The 20,017-nt window shown below is 35.5% G+C and overlaps 1 protein-coding gene and 1 long non-coding RNA gene across 4 annotated transcripts in view; one reads left to right on the top strand and one right to left on the bottom strand.

Moving 5' to 3' along the window:
- Positions 1–11,524, top strand: part of FABP2 (fatty acid binding protein 2) — a 34,987-nt gene extending 23,463 nt beyond the window's left edge. Inside the window, exons 2-5 of one of the 3 annotated variants that reach the window (XM_032333302.1) lie at positions 8,168–8,255; positions 9,427–9,599; positions 10,779–10,886; positions 11,213–11,524. In XM_032333302.1, coding sequence (XP_032189193.1) covers positions 8,189–8,255; positions 9,427–9,599; positions 10,779–10,886; positions 11,213–11,263 — 399 coding nt within the window. In that variant the 5' untranslated portion in view covers positions 8,168–8,188 and the 3' untranslated portion in view covers positions 11,264–11,524. Of the gene's footprint in view, positions 1–8,167; positions 8,256–8,349; positions 8,490–9,426; positions 9,600–10,778; positions 10,887–11,212 lie in introns of those variants that run through there. The other 2 variants (XM_032333301.1, XM_032333303.1) reach the window with 2 other exon arrangements.
- Positions 1–20,017, bottom strand: part of LOC116584649 — a 47,367-nt gene that overhangs the window by 11,924 nt on the left and 15,426 nt on the right. Inside the window, exon 2 of the long non-coding RNA XR_004283272.1 lies at positions 5,390–5,454. This is a non-coding gene — a long non-coding RNA (uncharacterized LOC116584649). The remainder of the gene's footprint in view (positions 1–5,389; positions 5,455–20,017) is intronic.

The raw sequence follows: 20,017 nt of genomic DNA, 5'->3' as shown, positions 1-20,017 counted from the left end.
TATAATACAAATTATAATTATAAATTATAGTATATATTTAATATAAATTATAATATTGTGTTTATATTTATAATATAGATGAAATATTTATATTTCCCAACTACCTTGGGAGATAAAACCTTGAGTAACTTTCACTTTTCTTTGAGCTGAGCTGTATTTTCAAAATTTTCTATAGTGATATACACAGTTATGGCAGTCTGCCCACTAAGTGTGTTTCTCCATGGCAAGGATGTAAAGCTATGGTATAGAGAAGCCAACTGATGCTTTTCCTAACATTGGTAATATTTTCTTGATTTCTACAGGATTACTGCTGCCATGCCTGAGAAGTAGTGCTTTGGCAACATTATTGTTTCACTCTGAGATTAAAGTTTGCTTCATTCCAACAAGGAGTCAAAGTCCCTTGTAGTAATCTGCCAACCAGATAGCTGTGGAGCCTATGATCTGCAATTGACTTTCCTTAGGAAAGCCTATGGATGGAGGCTCCTCAATTTGGTTGCAAAATAGGCAGGGAGTCAAAATATTACACTGGGTAAATCCATGACCCTAGCATCAGATTAGAAGGCAGTGGGGTACTATTCATTATTAAACCAACTGTTAGCTGATCAAACTCTCACACGCTGAACCCAGACTGGGAAACAAATGGCACTTATAGCCAGGCAACAAAGGCTTTAATTAGGATACATAAGCTTACTTTATACCTATTTTGTACCCATTTTGAATTGTCTCTGCCCCTAAATCTGAAAATCTCTTAGAAGAAACAACAGGTTAACAGAGTCTACAATCAATACAGTAAATGTAAAAGGGTTCTGATGGCGATACTGGAGTTCAGGCAAAGAAGAGTTAGCCCAGACCAGCAGGAAGGGGGAAGGCAAGACAGTCTGTTGGTTAGGTGACACTGAGCTGACTCTGAAAGTCTAAGTGACTGTTAGGCTGGGACAGTAAGTGATAAGGGGTGGATTTACATGCAGAGTTAAGAAGATGTACAAAAATATAGAGATGGGAGAGATCAGAGCACCTTGGATAGGGGAAGAATAAAGCGAGGTGAACAGGAGAGGTAAGGAATACAGAACTGTATGCTGATGGCAATAAGGAATCACTGAATGACAATATGCAAAGACAGGACATGGCCACATGTGCCTTCTATGAAGGTAATTCTCTAGCCAAAATGGATTCTGAGAGACCAGAGGAGGGGAACACCATTTAAATTATTGTAGCAATCGAAGCCAGTGATGGCAACTACTAGAAAATACAAAGAGGGGTTATATTTAAGTGACAGTAGGGAGTAAAAGTTGATTTGTTGATAAAATAGAAAGCTGAGAATAAAGGAGAGGAAAGATGTTAGAATTATCCCTAGAATGGCAGAATCAGTCACTGACACAGGAAATAGAAGACAACAAGGCTGAGTGGAAAGTTAAGGTTCTTTCTGGTTGTGTGGAGTTTGAGGTGCTGATAACGCATGCAGGTAGAGAAACCCGGTAACGAATAAGTACCTGGTAGGAGAGAGATCTGGGTTGTAACTCTAAATTTGGAATCACACAGATGGAAACTGAAGACACGGGAACGAAAAAGATGGCCCAGATAGACTGTGTGGAATGAAAAAACATCTTAAGATACAACTTTAAGGAGTCAGGCGAGGAACAATTTGCCCATGGAAGAGTCTAGAAAGGAGCATTCCGAAAAGTAATTTGAATGTCAAGAAAGAATCAAGTCAGGAAAAAGAAAAGGAGAAATTTTAAAGCAGGGGAGAGTCAATGATCTGGAAGGCTGCAGTGACATAAAATAAAGGCCAAGATGTGTGCATACTGTTTGGCAACAAAAAATTCATCTATGACTTCAGTGAGTAGCTTCAGTGGAGTGGTGAACATGAAAGCTTATATTGCAGTAGATTGAGGCACTAACAGAAGGGAAGAATGTAGAGACAAGCAAAGATTATTTTCTCAGAAAGCCTGGCCATATAGGGAAGGAGAAAGACTGAATAGTTTCTAGTAACATCAAAAGAATCCAGAGAGTCTTTTCATTTCTTAAAATGGAAAAGACTGGACCATCTTGATATGAAGGAGAGACGATCCCACCTCAGCTTAATAAATCAAAGAGAAAGAGAGGGGGCAAATATGAAGATGCAGGGGGGAAAAGTCTTTGCATGTGCCTCACTGTTACAATTTTAAGCCTTGCTTCCTCTTGACTGAAACTGTATGTATTCATTCTTCTTCTATACTTTAGCATAGTGCCTGGGTCACGGTAGGAATTCTAATATTCGTTGAGTAAGTAAGTGGGTAAAAGAATTTATAGGAGTAAAGAAAGTACTAACAGGTAATATTGAAAATCAGAAGGCACAAAAATTGAGGGAATTGTTATTTGATGGTTTATTTCCCCTGTGAAGTAATGTATAAGTCATCTGCTGGAGGCCAGGGAAGAAGAGTATAAGAAAATGATTAAATCCAACATCAAAAAAGTAAATAATCTGATTAAAATGGGCAGAGGACCTGCATAGACATTTTCTAAAGAAGAAGATGGTCAACAGACACATGAAAAGATGTTCAACGTCCCTAATCATCAGGAGAATGTGAATCAAAACCAAATGAATTATCACCTCACACCTGTCAGAATGGTTAGTATCAAAAAGACAAGGAATAACAAGTGTTGGTGAGGATATGGAGAAAAAGGAACACTTGTGCATTTTGGGGGAGAATGTAAATTGGTGCAGCCCTTACGGAAAACAGTATAGGGTTCCTCAAAAGTTAAAACTAGAAATGTCGTATGAGGGGCACCTGCCTGGCTTGGTTGTTAGAACATGTGACTCTTGATCTTGGGGTTGTGAGTTTGAGCCTCATGTTGGGTGGAGAGATCACTTAAAAAAACAACTCTTTTAAAAAGAAGGTAATATCATACAATATGGTAATTCCTCTACTGGGAATTTGCCCAAAGAAAACAAAAACACTAATTGAAAAGATATATGTGCCCTTGTGTTTACTGCAGCATTATTTACAGTAGCCAAGATAGGGAAGCAGCCCAAATGTCCATCGAATGATGAATGGATAATGATGTGATGTAGATAGATAGATAGATAGATAGATAGATAGATATAACGGGCTAGACATAGTGGAATATTACTCAACCAGAAAAAAGAATGAGAGCTTGCAATTAGAGACAACATAGATAAACCTAAGTCATAAGAGACAGAGAAAGACATATGATATGATTTTACTTACATGGAGAATCTAAAAAGTAAAATAAAGAAGAAACAGACCCAGAAATAGAAAAACAAACTGGTCATTGCCAGAGAGAGGGTTGGGAGGATGGCAAAATAGGTGAAGGGGAGATATAGGCTTCCAGTTCAAGAATGAATCAGTCACAGGAATAAAAGGCACAACAGAGGTAATACAGTCAATGACACTGTAATATCGCTGTATGGTGACAGATGATGGTGACATTTGTGCTGGACACAGCACAACAGAGTTGCTGAATCACTCTGTTGTATGCCTGAAACAAATGTAACATTGTGTGTTAACCAGACCTCAATAAAATAATTTTTAAAAAGAATAAAACTCTGCTTTTACTAGGAAAAAAAATTATTAAAGGAGCTGTTATGAAATGAGGAGGGAGTTGACTGGGCACAGAGAAGTCTTGCCAGGCTGTACAGACAATTCAGCTGAGACTAGGAACCACGCATGTGTAATAGCACAGGGGTAGGTGCAGGAAAAATGTGCAAGTGAGTTTTTTGTTTTGTTTTGTTTTGTTTTACTGGCAATAGGGTATTGATTAGAGAATGTAAAGAAACCAGGAGGGGACTCCAATCTGGGAGCAAATAAAGGAAACTGACTGATGTTCTCTCCAAGCCAAGCTTTCTTGATATCCCAAGATATGGGAGAAAGTGAAGAAGCTGAGAGGATGGAGAGTTGTGCTCAGAGAGGCCCATGCTACATTTTATAGAAAGAACAACTCTAGCAAATGCAAATCACAGGTTATTATCCTGGATTTAAGTGGATCAAGTATAACAGAAGTAAAGGTTACTAGAGATGAGGAGGTTAAGGAACTGTGAGGCCTGCATGACAAATGATTTATCTATATGGACTTTGAGGTCATCCAGGATGATGGCAGGACACAGATGATGATGCCAGCTGCCAAGATCTTCACTGATAGATCTTCAGTGGTAGATAGTAATGTTAGATGGGGACAGATGATAGATAATGACAGATGAGGTAAATGGCAGATAACTATGATGAAGTAGGCTGGAAGGTGATAGCCACAATGGTCTCAAAAGAAAAGACTATCTTAGAAAAAGGTAGAGGGGCAGAAACATAATGGTTTGGATGGGGCATGGAGAGCTGAGATAACGCAAACCTATCTTCCACTTTCTGTGGTATGAGGGGCATATGAGATGAGTAACCTTCCATCCAAATTGCCTGAGGGAGACTGATCACTCTGGGGATAGACCTAGACTACAAAGAAGGCAGAAGATGAAGGAGTTATAAACCCTTCATGCAAGGGGCGCCTGGGCGGCTCAGTTGGTTAAGGGTCAGCCATCAACTCAGGTCATGATCCCAGAGTCCTGGGATCGAGTCCTACAATAGGTGCCCTGCTCAGTGGGGAGCCTGCTTCTCCCTCTTCCTCTGCCTGCTGCTCCCCCCGCTTGTGCTCTCTCTCTCTCAAATAAAAAATAGAACAAAACAAAAATCCTTCATGCAAGATCATTCAACTGACACATTCGAATCCCATAAAATATCTGTCTTGTTATTAAGGACAATCAGCAACCCATGCTGGCCATTATTTGGCAGATGTCCTGCTATGCTCTGCTGTAACTCTACAGTTTTTCTGGAAGAAAACCCACCATCCATGTCAAGTGCAAAATCTAAGACATAATTTAGCAGGTCTTAAGATTTCTAAAATTTAGAAGACTATGGTTAAAACAGAATGAAGTGGTCTCTGTAGGCAAACACTAGAATTCTCTCATTCCCCATTCACTGCTAGGGATTGGACAATAATCTTAAAACTTCTTGTTGCTCCTTGCATTGGTCCCTCAAATCCTTCTCTTACAAGGGCCTAAAAGAGACCACTAGTTTTCTCTGACATGTAGAAGTTAAAGAAGTTGGGATTGAAATTCTGAGGTGATAAGGCCTGGAAATGCCATTTTCCATAAATGATATATTTTTTAATTACTCTAGAAAAATGTTCCCTCCTACTAAACAATGTGGTTGAAAGGATTTCTGTGATCTCTAGAAAGTTATTTCTTTGAGATGAGCTTGGAACATTGTACTGCCCTTCCTCATGATGTCTCCGTCTTCATGATGATACTACTATTTCCTTGGCTATCATGAATCAGCTGTTTTTGTCTTTTATGACTTTTATGAGACATTTAGAAGGTCATTACATTTGGGAGAAGTAGGCTTACCTGACGCACTCACTCGTGGTAGTTCAGGACAAGCTTCTCAGAGTAGTCAATGACCAAGCTGGGACCTAAAGCAACAGAAAACATGCACAATCAGGAGAGCAGAGACTGAAAGCAGCTTAGTGTTAGACCTTGAAGGACACAGTAAGAAATGGCAAGAGACTGAAAATATGAATAGGGGTCTCCTAAAACATGTTAGGAATGTAATTTGTATAATCCCCTGCAGGAATGGGATATGGATCACCAGGAGCTTCTGTTGATTTCCATTTCTTCCATAGCACTCCATGACTAATGGGGACTATGAGCCTAGAGAGAGAGAAAGAGAGCATCTCTGCACATATAACCTGATCCACCTACTCTCCCAAGCAGCAGGACCTCAAGTCTTCCAGTTTTATCAGAGAAGAAAACAAAGAACTGGGTCAGCCCTTAGCCAGATGGTCCAATTGTATCATTAGTAGGAGAGGTCTGCAGGGAACTTGTTCTATAGGTTCTATACAATCTTTTCTAGGTGGGGTCCAGGTGAGTAGTAGGAATTGAAAAGCTACAGAGCTGGGAAGCTGGAAAAGTATAGTGTTAAAAATTTGACCTACTCATTGAAAAAATGATGACATTCTGCAGACAACAGGAACTCCTAACTGACTTTAAATTAGGATATTGCCACTGGTAAATAGAAGACTGAAAAGTTTAACATGCCCATTCTGTTAGTAGGTTGGCATGCGTCCAAGTGTTATTTACTTAACTGATCCCTTCTCAAGCGGAAAGTATACTAGGGTGATGGTTCACAAATGATGTGGTTTTCATTATCTTTGATAAAAGGGAGAAAAACAAAGACAAAATAATCCATTTTTTTCCATAAAGTTAGTTACAGATGTAAAGGACTTCTATTATTCTAAAATTACAATCTCTCTTCCCCAATACCCCTCTCCCTCTGTCTATGTTCTGATATCTTTTTCTCTCTTAATAAAATAATAGAGTTAGTAGAAGGAAGTTAGATTTTTAATGTGCTTACTTGATAAACATAATAATAAAAAATAATAAAATAACGGGCAACTCCACTGAAAAAGTGTGCCCAATGGATACAGTCAAAATTAAAAACTAGAGATGCTTATGTGATTTGGTTGGTTAAGCGTCTGACTCTTGATCTCAGCTCAGTTTTGATCTCAGGGTTGTGAGTTCAAGCCCCATGAGCTCATTCCCCAGCATGAAGCCTAATTAAAAATTAAAGACTCAATTCTCTTCCCCCAATTTCCTGCTCAAATGCATTAGATATATCCTTCCTCTAACTCAATGAAATGTTGGGCATGCATGCATGCTCTTTAATTAAGTTAATTAATTAAATTAATTTAATTTAATTTTAAGAAGTCTTTCTTTGGTCACATTTATTCACAATAATGGTCTCTTTTTAGCAAGTGATATATTCAGACTAGTTAATAATGAAAACTCTGCACTTCATGTAAGTTAATGTGTTTCCTCCACAGCTCAGTTCTGTTCCAGGCTAAAAGCCTACAGTGGGGGAAGGGAGAGATATGGTGACCTCCTTGTCTTTTTACCTTTTTAGCTATTCTCCATAGCCTTGTCCCACATACACATTGAGTTTTAGCTTCTGATTGCACTAGGATTTGGGAAGAGAGGGAATAAGAGTAAAACAAAGGAATGGTTTTAATTAATGGCATAGCTGGTATCTGGTTTTTGTTTTCTCTGTACATGGCAGAATGTTTAAACCTGATTGTTTCTCTAATGGAAGTTTTCAGATTATCTAGCTACATTTCTACCTCTTAAAATTTTTCTAAGTGACTAGTCACCACTCAAGACCAAAACAAAAACTTAATGAACACTTATGTGTCATAAACTATACCAGTTGTCAGGATATTTACCAAACTCCTGGCAACTCAAAAGCATAATGCAAAAGAACATATTAGTAAAATAAACAAATCTTCAGTCTCAACATCATATTAACTTTAACTTTTTATTCATATTTGGTCATAAAATCTTACTTTATAAGGTAATTGCTATTGTAAAAAAAAGGGATAGGCCATTAATAGTCTCATTTCCCAAATGTTATTTGATGTATGTTCTAAATTGTGTTACCACCAATGTAGTATACACTTTGAACTTATAAATAGAAAATCTATTTTAAGAGAGCACACATTCTAGTTTTTAAAATAAATGTCCTCACAGTCTGTAGCTTGACTACATGGGGGGTGTGGTAATAAACAATACCTATTCTATTGTTCATCATGTTTCATAGTTTTATAAAACTATAGTTTTATAGATGACTCCTGAACAACATGGGGAGTCAGGGCCACCACTACCAACCATGCAGTCAAAAATCCTTGTATAACTTTTGACTCCTCAAAAACTTAAACACTAATAGTTTACTGTTGACCTGAAGTCTTCCTGATAACATAATCAATTAATATATATTTTGTATGTCATATGTATTACATAGTGTATTCTTACACTAAAGCTAAAGAAAATATTTAAAAAACAAGGGAGAGTAAATGCATTTAGAATATTGTACTGTATTTATTTTAAAAATCCATATATAATTGGATTCGTGCAATTCAAATCCATGTTGTTCAAGGGTCAACTGTAATTCAGTTGAATTTCAGGAGAGGATCTAAGAAATTTATAGAAAGATAAACTACAATTGTTGGGCATTAGTGTAGTTAAGTGACCTTTTAAACTTTAAACTTCCACATCACAGTATGAAGTTAGTTCTAAGATAAGAAGTAGGATAAATTGTGTCCTAAGGACAGACCTGGATCTCTGATCGCTTAGAGGCTGACTCAACTGGAGATCATGGCTTTTGACGGTACTTGGAAGATAGACCGGAATGAGAACTATGACAAGTTCATGGAAAAAATGGGTAAGGGCTTAATTCTTCAGTGGCTTGTTATTTTGTTCTTCACAGACATTTTTCTTTCTAATTCCTTCTAAACCTCAGGGTATAGGGAATGATTCCTGTTCTGGTGGTGAGGATCCAGAATGTGCGAGGCTCAAAGTAGGGAAAACAATACTCTCACTTCTTCTATTAGGAAAACTACAGTTTCATTAGTGGGAGAAAAATTCTTTGAGTTCTCTGAAACAAAAAAAGATCCAGGTATGATTCATCCACTCTTCAACTGCTGCTTGGGTCTATGTCACTGAAAACTTAATTTTTTTGGTTTAGAGAGTAAAAAAGGGCAGTGCATAATGAAAATGTCAAAACTTTAAAACGTTGAATTCTAGGGGATGGAAAAACAAAGATCATATAGTAAAGTAATGGGGAAAAAAATTCTATCATGATTCCCAGCTCTAAATAAGACTTAATTCTCATTTCCTCTGACATAAAATTTTGGGAATAATCTCATGATTCCATGTGGTTTCTATGTGGGTTTTAATTTAATAAATTTAATATCTATTTCAATACTCTGGCAGCTCATGCACTGCCCGAGATGTGCAAACAAATTGGAGTCATTCCCCAAAAACAAAATTTGCATCATTATGTCTTAAAGTTCCAGAATTTCATGTTGAAATTTATGGGATTTGCACATTCTTACAATAATGAATTTGACTGCAATATTTGCCAATTTTCTCATTTTTGTGATGGAAATGCCACAAAAAGCAAAGAGAATTATGGTTCTAAATTTTAAAGCTATTATGGAAAGTCAAAAAGTTTATGTTTATAAGTTCCTTACAAATATATTAATATATTTAATCCTTTGTTTGACATTTCTGGAATTTAGTTTACTTAACACCGAAGCAAAGAGCTTGATAATTATGTTAAAATTACTTGTTCTAAGATTCTACAATTCTGTTTTTCATTTAATTTTTCACAAGTTTTGGAAAAATAGCTTGAAACATTACTCTTGATCTGATTGAGCTTGTATTTTTTCTGTAGGAGGCAATCTGAATGCTCTTGTGCAAAGGCAATGCTATCAGGTTTTCCTTCCTACCATCGAAATGTACAGAAACAAATAAATATAACAGAACGTACTGAAATAAATGCTTTCTATGGCATTTTGACTTTATTTTCTCCAAAATCTTTTGCTTTGCAGGTATTAATATGGTGAAAAGGAAGCTTGCAGCTCATGACAATTTGAAACTTACTATTACACAAGAGGGAAATAAATTCACCGTCAAAGAAGCGAGCGCTTTTCGTACCATTGAGATTGTTTTTGAGCTTGGTGTCACTTTTAATTACAGCCTAGCAGATGGAACTGAACTCAGTGTAAGACACTTTTTATAAGCAATGCATTTTGATTTTTCTACACAATACTAAAATAATCTGTTCTCTGTCACTGAATGGTTTAATGTTAAGCCTCCTTCATTTTACTGAAGCAGCCAATAGAGTTTATCCACAATATACATCACACAAATTGGCAGGATATTTAAATCTAATGTTTTTATTTTCATACATCTGTAAATAATCTGAATTGATCAATAGGAATTAGAGGAACATCCTCTGGATGATTAAGTATAGACCCATTATTCATAAAGAAAACTAAAGCTCAGTATTTGCAACTTTACATACCTGGTAGCAGCAAAAGCTTTTAGATTTATCTAACTTAAACATAATAGTCATTCAATAAATACACTGAAATAATAAAATAAATGAATAAATTAGTTAATGAATGAGTGACCAAATGGAAAAGTCTGATGCATGCTACATTGTAGGTCATTGGGAATATACCTTTTAATGTTTAAGATAAAAAAATTTAGGTAGTCATATTTTTCAACTGATTTTTTAAAATCTGTTTTGTCCTTAGCATTTTTCAGTTAAATTATATATTTGTAATGACAAACTGTCAAATATTTTATCAATTATGACCATTTATTTATTTATTTATTTATTTATTTAAAATTTTTATTTGTAAGCAATCTCTACACCCAACATGGGGCTTGAACCTACAACACAAAATCAAAAAGCTGCATGCTCCTTCAGCTGAACCATCCAGGCATCCTAATGGTCATTTTAAAATTATTATAACAATTATAAAATTACAACATACACAGGGGTGTTAGGCTCTTCATGAAACTAACTTGAACCATGACTAAATTTAGGATACTTTTTTTAACATGAAAGATTTAGAAAAGGGAAGCATTGCTCATCTACCTTAAAATTTAGCATTTGGAAGAAATTGAGTAAGATAAGCAAAAGGGTTACCAGCATATACTCTAGAGCCCCCAAAGCTAAGTTCAATCCTGGCTTTATGGCTTTAGGTGAATTATTGTGACTCAGTTTTCTCAACCATAAAATGAAGACAGTAATATCTACTTCATAATCTCATTGTGAAGATTGAAGAAGTAGACCTATAAAACTCAGAACAGTGCATGATATATGTGAGATCCTAAAAAAAGCTATTTGTTATTATTATTATTACTTATTATTATTATTTTACATTTATAGGGTACTTGGAACCTAGAGGGAAATAAACTTGTTGGAAAATTCAAACGGACAGACAATGGAAATGCACTGAATGCTGTCCGAGAAATTATAGGTGGTGAACTGGTTCAGGTGAGTGGTAAAAAGATCATAGCTGTTTCCTAAAGAGAAAAATAATTATATAATAATAATTTTATATTTGTGATTGCTGAGTTAGATATTCAACAAATAAACTATTACTTTTTTCATAAATCTTACTTATTTTAACTAAAAGTGTAAGTGACTAAAAATCAAAAAATGTGTTTTTAAGTGGGTATATCTTCTATCTGTATAAAATGTTGCTATCAAGATTAAGAAAAAAATATAATCATTTCAAAGCTATAACAATACTAATATTTTTCTTAACGGAGCGTTAAATCTTAATGGCAAATTCTTCTATGTTTGTTAACACCTTTCAGACTTACACATATGAAGGAGTAGAAGCCAAGAGGATCTTCAAAAAGGAATGAGCTTTGTTTTTGGAGCACAGCTCAGAACACAAAATGAATGGAAAATCTATATTGTACTAAAACCGTTTTTCTCTCCTGATTAGTCCTTTTGTAAACATAACCAGTGACTCACATTTCTAATCTTACCAAGGCAAAACAAGTAAAAGCTAATTAGGATTCAATTGTTTTACATTCCCTAAGATGTACATTTATTGCTGTATTGGTGTTCTAAAAGAATTGGTGACTTTTTTTAACACAGATAAATAAACTTTGCTTCCACAATGCTTTAGAAGTAGCTTCATCCTTTCAAAAAAAAAAAAAAAGAAAGAAAGAAAGAAAGAAAGGGGTGCCTTGGTGGCTCAGTGGGTTAAAGCCTCTGCCTTTGGCTCGGGTCATGATCTCAGGGTCCTGGGATGGAGCCCCACATCGGGATCTCTGCTCAACAGGGAGCCTGCTTCCCTCTCTCTCTCTGCCTGCCTCTCTGCATACTTGTGATCTCTGTCTGTCAAATAAAACAAATAAAATCTTTTAAAAAAATAAAAGAAAGAAAGGAAAAAGCTATGTGACATATACAATGATAGACTATATAGGTTTGGGGTTTTTTTTTCCACATTTGGTAAACTAAAAAGACAGCTTGCATGAGGGTCTTTAAAATCTTATATGGGTTGTGATTTTTCAGCAGAAACTTTGCAGGCCAAAAGAGAGTGGCAGGATATATTTAAAGCACTAAAAGGGAAAAACTTACAACCAAGAATACTCTACCCTACAAGAATACCCTACCCTACCTTACAAAGATACAAGGGTATCATTCAAAATTAAAGGGGAGAGAAAGAGTTTCCAAACAAGTGAAAACTAACAGAGGTCATCACCACTAAACCAGCCTTACAAGAACTGTTAAAGAATCATTAATTGGAAAAGAAAAAGCTGTAATTAGAAATAAGAAAATATATAAAAGAAAAGATCTCACTAGTAAAGCAAATATGTAGTCAAGGCAGTAGAGCTGTCACTTAGAAGCCAGTATGAAGGTTAAAAACCAAAAATACTAAAAATAACCATAACCACTTAATTAGTTTAAAAATATAACAAATAAAAGGATATAAAATATGATGTGAAAAACACAAAACATGGGAAGAGGTACAAAATGTAGTGCTTTTAGATTCATTCAAACTTAAGTGATTATCAACTTAAAATAAACTGTTATATAAATAGATGAACAGAGATAAACCTCATGGTAACCACAAACCTAAAACCTATAACAGAGACACAAAAAATAAAGAGAAAAGACCCGAACATAACATTAAAGAGAACCATCAAACTATAGGGGAGAAGATAAAGAGAGGAAGAAGTAAACAGAGAAGAACTAAAAAAATAACCAGAAAACAATAAACAAAATGGCAATAAGTACATACTTATCAATAATCACTTTAAATTTAAATGGACTAAATGTTCCAATAAAAAAAAACACAAGTTGGCTGAATGGATAAAAATAGAAGACCATCAATATGATGTCTACAAGAGACTCACTTCAGATCTAAGACATACATAGGCTGAAAGTGAAGAGATGGAAACAGATATTCCATGTAAATGGAATGAAAAGAAAGAGTAGCAATAGTCATATTAAATAAAATAGACTTCATTTTTAAAAATATTTTATTTATTTATTTTGAGAGACAGATTGAGTAAGAGAGAGAGTGACAGAAGTAGCACAGGGAGGGGCAGAAGGAGAAGGAGAAGCAGACTCCTCGCTGAGCAGGGAGCCCAATGTGGAGCTTGTCCTCAGGATTCCAGGACCATGACCAGAGCTAAAGATGGATGCTTAACTGACTGAGCCACCCAGGTGCCCCAGAGATAAAATAGACTTTAAAGCAATGACTATCACAAAAGACTAAGAAGGACATTACATAATGATAAAGAGGGCAATCTAAGAATCAATTAATTTATAGATATTAATGTATCCAGTATAGGAGTACCTAAATATATAAAGCTAATATTAACAGACATAGAGAAATTGACACAAAAAAAAAGAAAAGAAAAGATCAATGAAACTGAAAGTTGGTTCCTTGAAAAGATGAACAGAATCAATAAATCTCTAGCCAGTGTCATCCAGAAAAGACAGAGGACCCAAATAAAATCAGAAATGAAAGAGAAGTCACAACTGACACCACAGAAATATAAAGGATCACAAGAGACTACAACGAACAATTATACCAACAAAATGGAAACCTAAAGAAAAAATGAATAAATTCCTTGAAATATACAACCTTGCAAGACCAAATCATAAAGACACAGAAAACTCAAGTAGACTGATTACAAGTAATGAAATTGAATGAGTAATTTAAAAATTCCCAGCAAACAAAAGTCCAGAACCAGATGTTGTTACAGGTAAGTTCTACCAAACATTTAAAAAGAGTTAGTACCTTTCCTTCTCAAATTATTCCAAAAAAAAAAAAAAAACTGAAGAGGAAGGAATGCTTCCAAACTCATTTTACAAAGGTAGCATTACCCAATACCAGAATCAGACACAAGAAAATTAAAAGCATAGATTCCTTAAAGGACACATATACAAAAATCCTCAACAAAATAACAGCAAAATAAATTTAAAAATATGTTTAAAGGATCATATACCTTTACACATGAAATACCTTTACACATACACCTTTACACATGAAAACAATCAAGGGATTTAATCCAGGGATACAAGGATGGTTCAACTTCTTTAAATCGATCAACATGATATACCACTGTAATAAAACAAAGGATAAAAATCACATGATCATCTTAATTAATTCAGAAAAAACATTTGACAAAATTCAGGATCCATTTATGATAAAAACTCTTCAAGTGGGTATAGAAGAAATGTATCTCAACAAGATAAAGGCCACATAGGACAAACACATAACATTACATTCAACAGAGAAAAGCTGAAAGCTTTTTCTCTAAGATCAGGAATAAGACAAGGAGTCTTCCTCTTGCCACTTTTATACAACATAATATTGAAAATCCTAGCTACACCAATTAGGCCAGAAAAAGAAATAAAAGGCATCTAAATTGGAAAGGAAAAAGTAAAACTGTCACTGTTTACAGATAACAGTATATTTTCTGTATACAGATTATATATATATAATATATATAATATGTAAATATTATATATATTACATTATATTATTATAATTATATTATATATTATATTATATTATATATATTTTATATATATAATCTGTATACAGAAAATCCTAGACACAGTTGGAGCTAATAAATTAATTCAGGATACAAAATTAATACACAGAAATCAGTTGCAGGATACAAAATTAATATCCAGAAATCTGTTGCACTTCTATACACTTACAACTTATCAGAAAGGGATATAAACAATCCATTTCCAACTGCATCAAAAGAATACAATACCTAGGAATAAATTTAACCAAATAGGTGAAAGACCTGTACTCTGAAAACTATAAGACACTGATGAAAGAAATTGAAGCTGACAAAAACAAATGGAAAGATACACAGTGCTCATAGATTGGAAGAATTAATATTGTTTAAATGTCCATACTACACAAAGAAATTTACAGATTCAAAGCAATCCCCATAGAAATAGCAGGGCATTTTTCATAGAACTAAAACAAAAAAATCCTACAGTTTATTTGAAACTGACAAAGACCCCAAATAGCCAAAGCAATCTTGAGAAAGGAGAACACAGCTAGAGGTATTATTCTTCCAGACTTCAAACTATACTACAAAGCTATAGTAATCAAAACAGTTCGGTACTACCAAAACCAGAGACACATAGATTAATAGAATAGACTAGAGAGTCCAGAAGTAAACCTATGCTTATATGGTCAACTAATCTATGACAAAGTAGGCAAGAACATACGATGGGGAAAAGACAATCTCTTCAATAAATGCTGTTGGGAAAACTGGACAGCCACATGCAAAAGAGTGAAACTGGACCACTATCTCACATCATGTACTGAAGACTTGAATGCGAGGCCTAAAACCATAAAACTCCTAGAAGAAAACATATGCTGTAAACCACCTGACGTTGGTCTTAGCAATATTTTTTGGACGAGTCTCCTTAGGCAAAAGCAACAAAAATAAAATAAATAAATGGGATTATATCAAAGTAAAAAGCTTTTGCACAGAGAAGGAAACCAACAACAAAATGAAAAGACAACCTAATGAATGAGAGAAAATAACTCTAAATCATACATCTGATAAGGGGTTAATATTCAAAATAAACATAGTTTATACAACTTAATATAAAGTTTTTAAAAAGCCCAAACAACCTGATTTAAAACTGGTCAGGGAAACTGAATAGAGGTTTTTCAGAGGAAGACTTACAGACAACAGGCACATGGAAAGATGCTCAACATCAGGAAAATGCAAATCAGGGAACTGCAAATCCAAACCACAATTTTACCTCTTACCTGTCAGATTGGTTATTATTAAAAAGACAAAAGATAAGTGTTAGCAAGGATGTAGAGAAAAGGGAACCCCCATATACTGTAGGTGGGAATGTAAATTGGTACAGCTGCTATGGAAAGAGCATAGAGGTTCCCCTCAAAAATTAAAAATAGAACTACCGTATGATTCAGCAATTCCACTTCCTGATATTTACCCAGAGAAAACAAAAACACCAATTTTAAGGGATATATACACCTCCATGTTCACTACTATGCTTTATTTACAGTAAACCAAGACATGAAAACAACCTATCAATAGACAAATGGATAAATAAGATGTGGTACACACACACAAACTGGAGTATTACTCAGCCATAAAAAGAATGAAATCTTGTAATTTGTGACATGGATGGACGTAGAGGGTATTATGCTAAATGAAATAAGTCAGAGGAAAACAAATGCCATACGATTTAACTTACATATGGAATCTAAGAAATAAAACAAACAGAAACAATCATAAATACAGGAAATAAACTGTTGATTACCAGAGTGGGGAGGTGTTGAGGTTTGGGCAAAATAGGTAAAGGGAATTAACAGGGACAAACTTTCAGCTATAAAATAAATGTCATAAGAATGTAACATATAGGACGCCTGGGTGGCTCAGTTGGTTAAGCAGCTGCCTTCGGCTCAGGTCATGATCCCAGCGTCCTGGGATCAAGTCCCACATCGGGCTCCTTGCTCTGCAGGGAGCCTGCTTCTCCCTCTGCCTCTGCCTGCCATTCTGTCTGCCTGTGTTCGCTCTCTCCCTCTCTCTCTGATAAATAAATAAAATCTTTAAAAAAAAAAAAGAATGTAACATATAAAACCAGAATATAGTCAATAATACTGTATGAACTTTGTATGGTGACAGAATCTAGACTTACTATGGGGATCATTTCATAATGTATAAAAAATACAGAATCACTATAATATACACCTTAAACTAATAGGATACTGTATGCCAATTATACTTCAATAAAAAAAATCTTGCACTGGTTGTAAATATTTTCATTAGAAACATCTATTATGATAAAAATAACATATGCTCAACCAGAACTCAGAAATAAGAAAAGCAATTACAAAATAAATATTTCCATAAACCTACAATCCAGAGATCACTATTCTGATTTTGATAGATATCTTCCTAGTCCCCTTCCCTGAGTGTAGATACATATATTTCCCTATAAATACCACTTCAAATAAATGTAAGAAATACATGATGTACTATGTTAAAGAATTCTATTATATTTTTCTACACTAATGATTCCCAGACCTGGCAGAGAATCAAGATCACCAGAGAAACTTTTTTTTTTTTTTTTCTTTCTTGATCTCCACTGTTAACCTACTAGATAGAATCTCTGCAAATGGAACCAGAGATTTTAGAAAGCTCCTAAGTAGATCTTGGGGTCTTTGAGAACAAAGGGCTATCAGATACCAAAAGTGTCACCTTCAGCTACCACCTCCTTCCTTTTTTTTTTTTTTTCCATAAACATTGATTCTGACAATCAGCTAGGTCTTATTTTCTTCATATTCTTATATGGTGTACTATGTTATATACCTCAAGCAATTACATTTTAAGAAGGTGGGTATTACACAGTAGAGAGGGGAGTCAACTTTTTTGGCATTTAACTCTATGAATTCTTGTTCTGACTAATTTTTTTTCATACCGATGAAGGTAACAGCTAACATTTATATAGTTCTTACCAAATATCAGGCACTGTTTTAAGTGGTACATACATATGGCAGATACAGTGTGGGAAGAAGAACATTTGAGCACATGATTACAAGAAATAGATTAGAGAATATGTAATCTTTTGCAAATGTTAGAACTGAAACCCACTGTTTTATAACTGCATTAAAAACTTCACATGGGGGCGCCAGGGTGGCTCAGTGGGTTAAGCCTCTGCCTTCAGCTCAGGTCATGACCTCGGGGTCCTAGGATGGAGCCCCATGTCAAGCTCTCTGCTCAGCAGGGAGCCTGCTTTCCCCTCTCTCTCTGCCTGCCTCTCTGCCTACTTGTGATCTCTGTCAAATGAATAAATAAAATCTTAAAAAAAAAAAAAAAAAAACTTCACACAGAAAATAGCAATTACTTAGATTTTCACTTTTTAAAAAAATAAATGTTCATTTTATCTCTCTAATCTTACTTGTCAATGTATGTGAAATAGAAAAGGGCAAGTATTAATCTCATTTGAAAGTAGAAAAGCTAAAGCACAAAGGAGTTTATTAGCTTGTCTAATGTACAGAGTCCATAATGAACACAGAAATCAAATGTACCTTTTGACTTTCAATCCAGTACATTATGATCTTCACTATTACTCAGCCTGTTATAAACAAAAACACCTTCAGAAAAAAACACCCCTTAACTCCTCAGTGGCACCCAGGAATAGCACTCTAAATGAGTCAAGTCAGACAGTAAAATAATGGCAAGTAAGTGGTTAGGTACTTACCAATTTCTAGCTTTAGTGCAGACTCACATTTTTTCACGCTTTATATCCTTTCTAGTATTACATTTCCACTATTTATTAGTATTAGAGATCTGCCTATCATTTGCTAATGGGGTGCCATTGCTGTTACCCCTCTTTGAAAAACTGACCTTAATATTATGCCAACTTGACTGACCAAGAGAGGGAGCCAGACTCAAGAACAGCCAATCTCTCATAATTTGGCCAGTTTATAACCTCTGTGTAGAGGGAATGATACAACAAACTGAACCTTTAGAAGAACCTCTCTTGGGGCGCCTGGCTGGCTCAGTCAGTAGTGCGTGCAACTCTTGGGGTTGTGAGTTCAAACCCCATGTTAGGCATAGAGCTTACATTAAATAAAAGAAAAAAACTTTCTTTAGGGAGTCTCAATTTGAGAATACAAAATTTGTAACGGGTAGGAATGAGAAAGGTTTAAAGAGGGCAGACGGTAAATAAAAAGTCATAAGTATGCCAAAGAACGATCAAGCAGAAAGCACAAAGGGCAATCAGAAGTGGTTAGAGTAGTAAAAGCTGAAATATTTACACATGAAATATGGTGTCTGGGATTTGCTTCAAATTGCTTCTTCCCCAGTCTAGGATTGGGGAGACCGGGGAGGGGAGGTGTACTCTTGTCCAACAAGATTGTTTACAAGTTCACAGTTGTTACAGCTATTGGAAACTACCTAACACAAGACAGTTCCACTGGGTGCCTAGTAGGAACATGGGAATTCATTATAATTTTCTCCCTACATTCATATATTTGAAACTTTCTGTAACACAAAAATTAAAAATATTATACTTAAATACATGTATAACTCCAGAAGCCAAGCCTTTCCTATCACTTGCACTGCTATCACCTTGATTGGAATCACCATTATCTTTCCCCAGGATTAATATAACTCCCTGAAAGACCCTCCCAACTTCTACCTTTCCTTCCTTACCCCCTTAGTCTCTTTTCAACATGGCAGCCAGAAGCATCCTGTAAAAATTTAAGTCGGATCATACCACTCTGACAAAACCCTGCAGTGTTTCCCATTTCATTCAGAGGAAAAGCCCATCTCTTTACAGTTGCTCATGATCAGGTCCCCTATTTAGCTGGCATGCATTCCTGTTTTCATGGATTGTCCAGGAGCATAATCCCAAATGGAGGGAACACCCTGGAGCAAAGGCCCTGAGGCAGTATTCAGACGTAAGGTTGAAGAACACAGAAAGTCTAGAAAGAGCGGCGCCTTCGTAGCTCAGTTGGTTAATTAAGCACCTGCCTTTGGCTCAGATCATGATCCCAGTGTCCTAGGATCAAGACAGGCATCCTGCTCAGTGGGAATCCTGCTTCTCCCTCTTCCTCTTCCCCTGCTGGTGTTCCCTCTCTTACTATCTCTCTGTCAAATAAATAAATAAATAAAATCTTTAAAAAAAAAAAAAAAAAAGAAAGAAAGTCTAGAAAGAGTTCCAAGATCATCTAAGCTGACCAAAAATAGGAGCAAGGGTCGGGAACTACAGGCTGACTCAGCATTCCTAGAACTGAGGAATGATGTGGTAAAAAGAGAATGGGTTTTGGAATCCTATAGACCTGCTTAAACTCTTGTCTTCCTACTTATTAGAAGTCAAATTCTGAGCCTCAATTTTTTCTTAACTTGAAAAATGAGGAAAATTGTAATGAATTTCTGCGATTGTTTTTTTTTTAAAGATTTTATTTATTTATTTGACAGTCAGAAATCACAAGTAGGCAGAGAGGCAGGTAGAGAGAGAGGGGGAAGCAGGCTCCCCGCTGAGCAGGGAGCCTGATGTGGGGCTCGATCCCAGGACCCCAGGACCCCGGGACCATGACCCGAGCCGAACGCAGAGGCTTTAACTCACTGATTTCTGCG

This window comes from Mustela erminea, chromosome 2 (genome assembly GCF_009829155.1).
Source record: "Mustela erminea isolate mMusErm1 chromosome 2, mMusErm1.Pri, whole genome shotgun sequence".
Taxonomy (NCBI): domain Eukaryota; kingdom Metazoa; phylum Chordata; class Mammalia; order Carnivora; family Mustelidae; genus Mustela; species Mustela erminea.
Note: the sequence above shows the minus strand (reverse complement) of the source record. Positions and strands in the feature narration are given on the sequence as shown.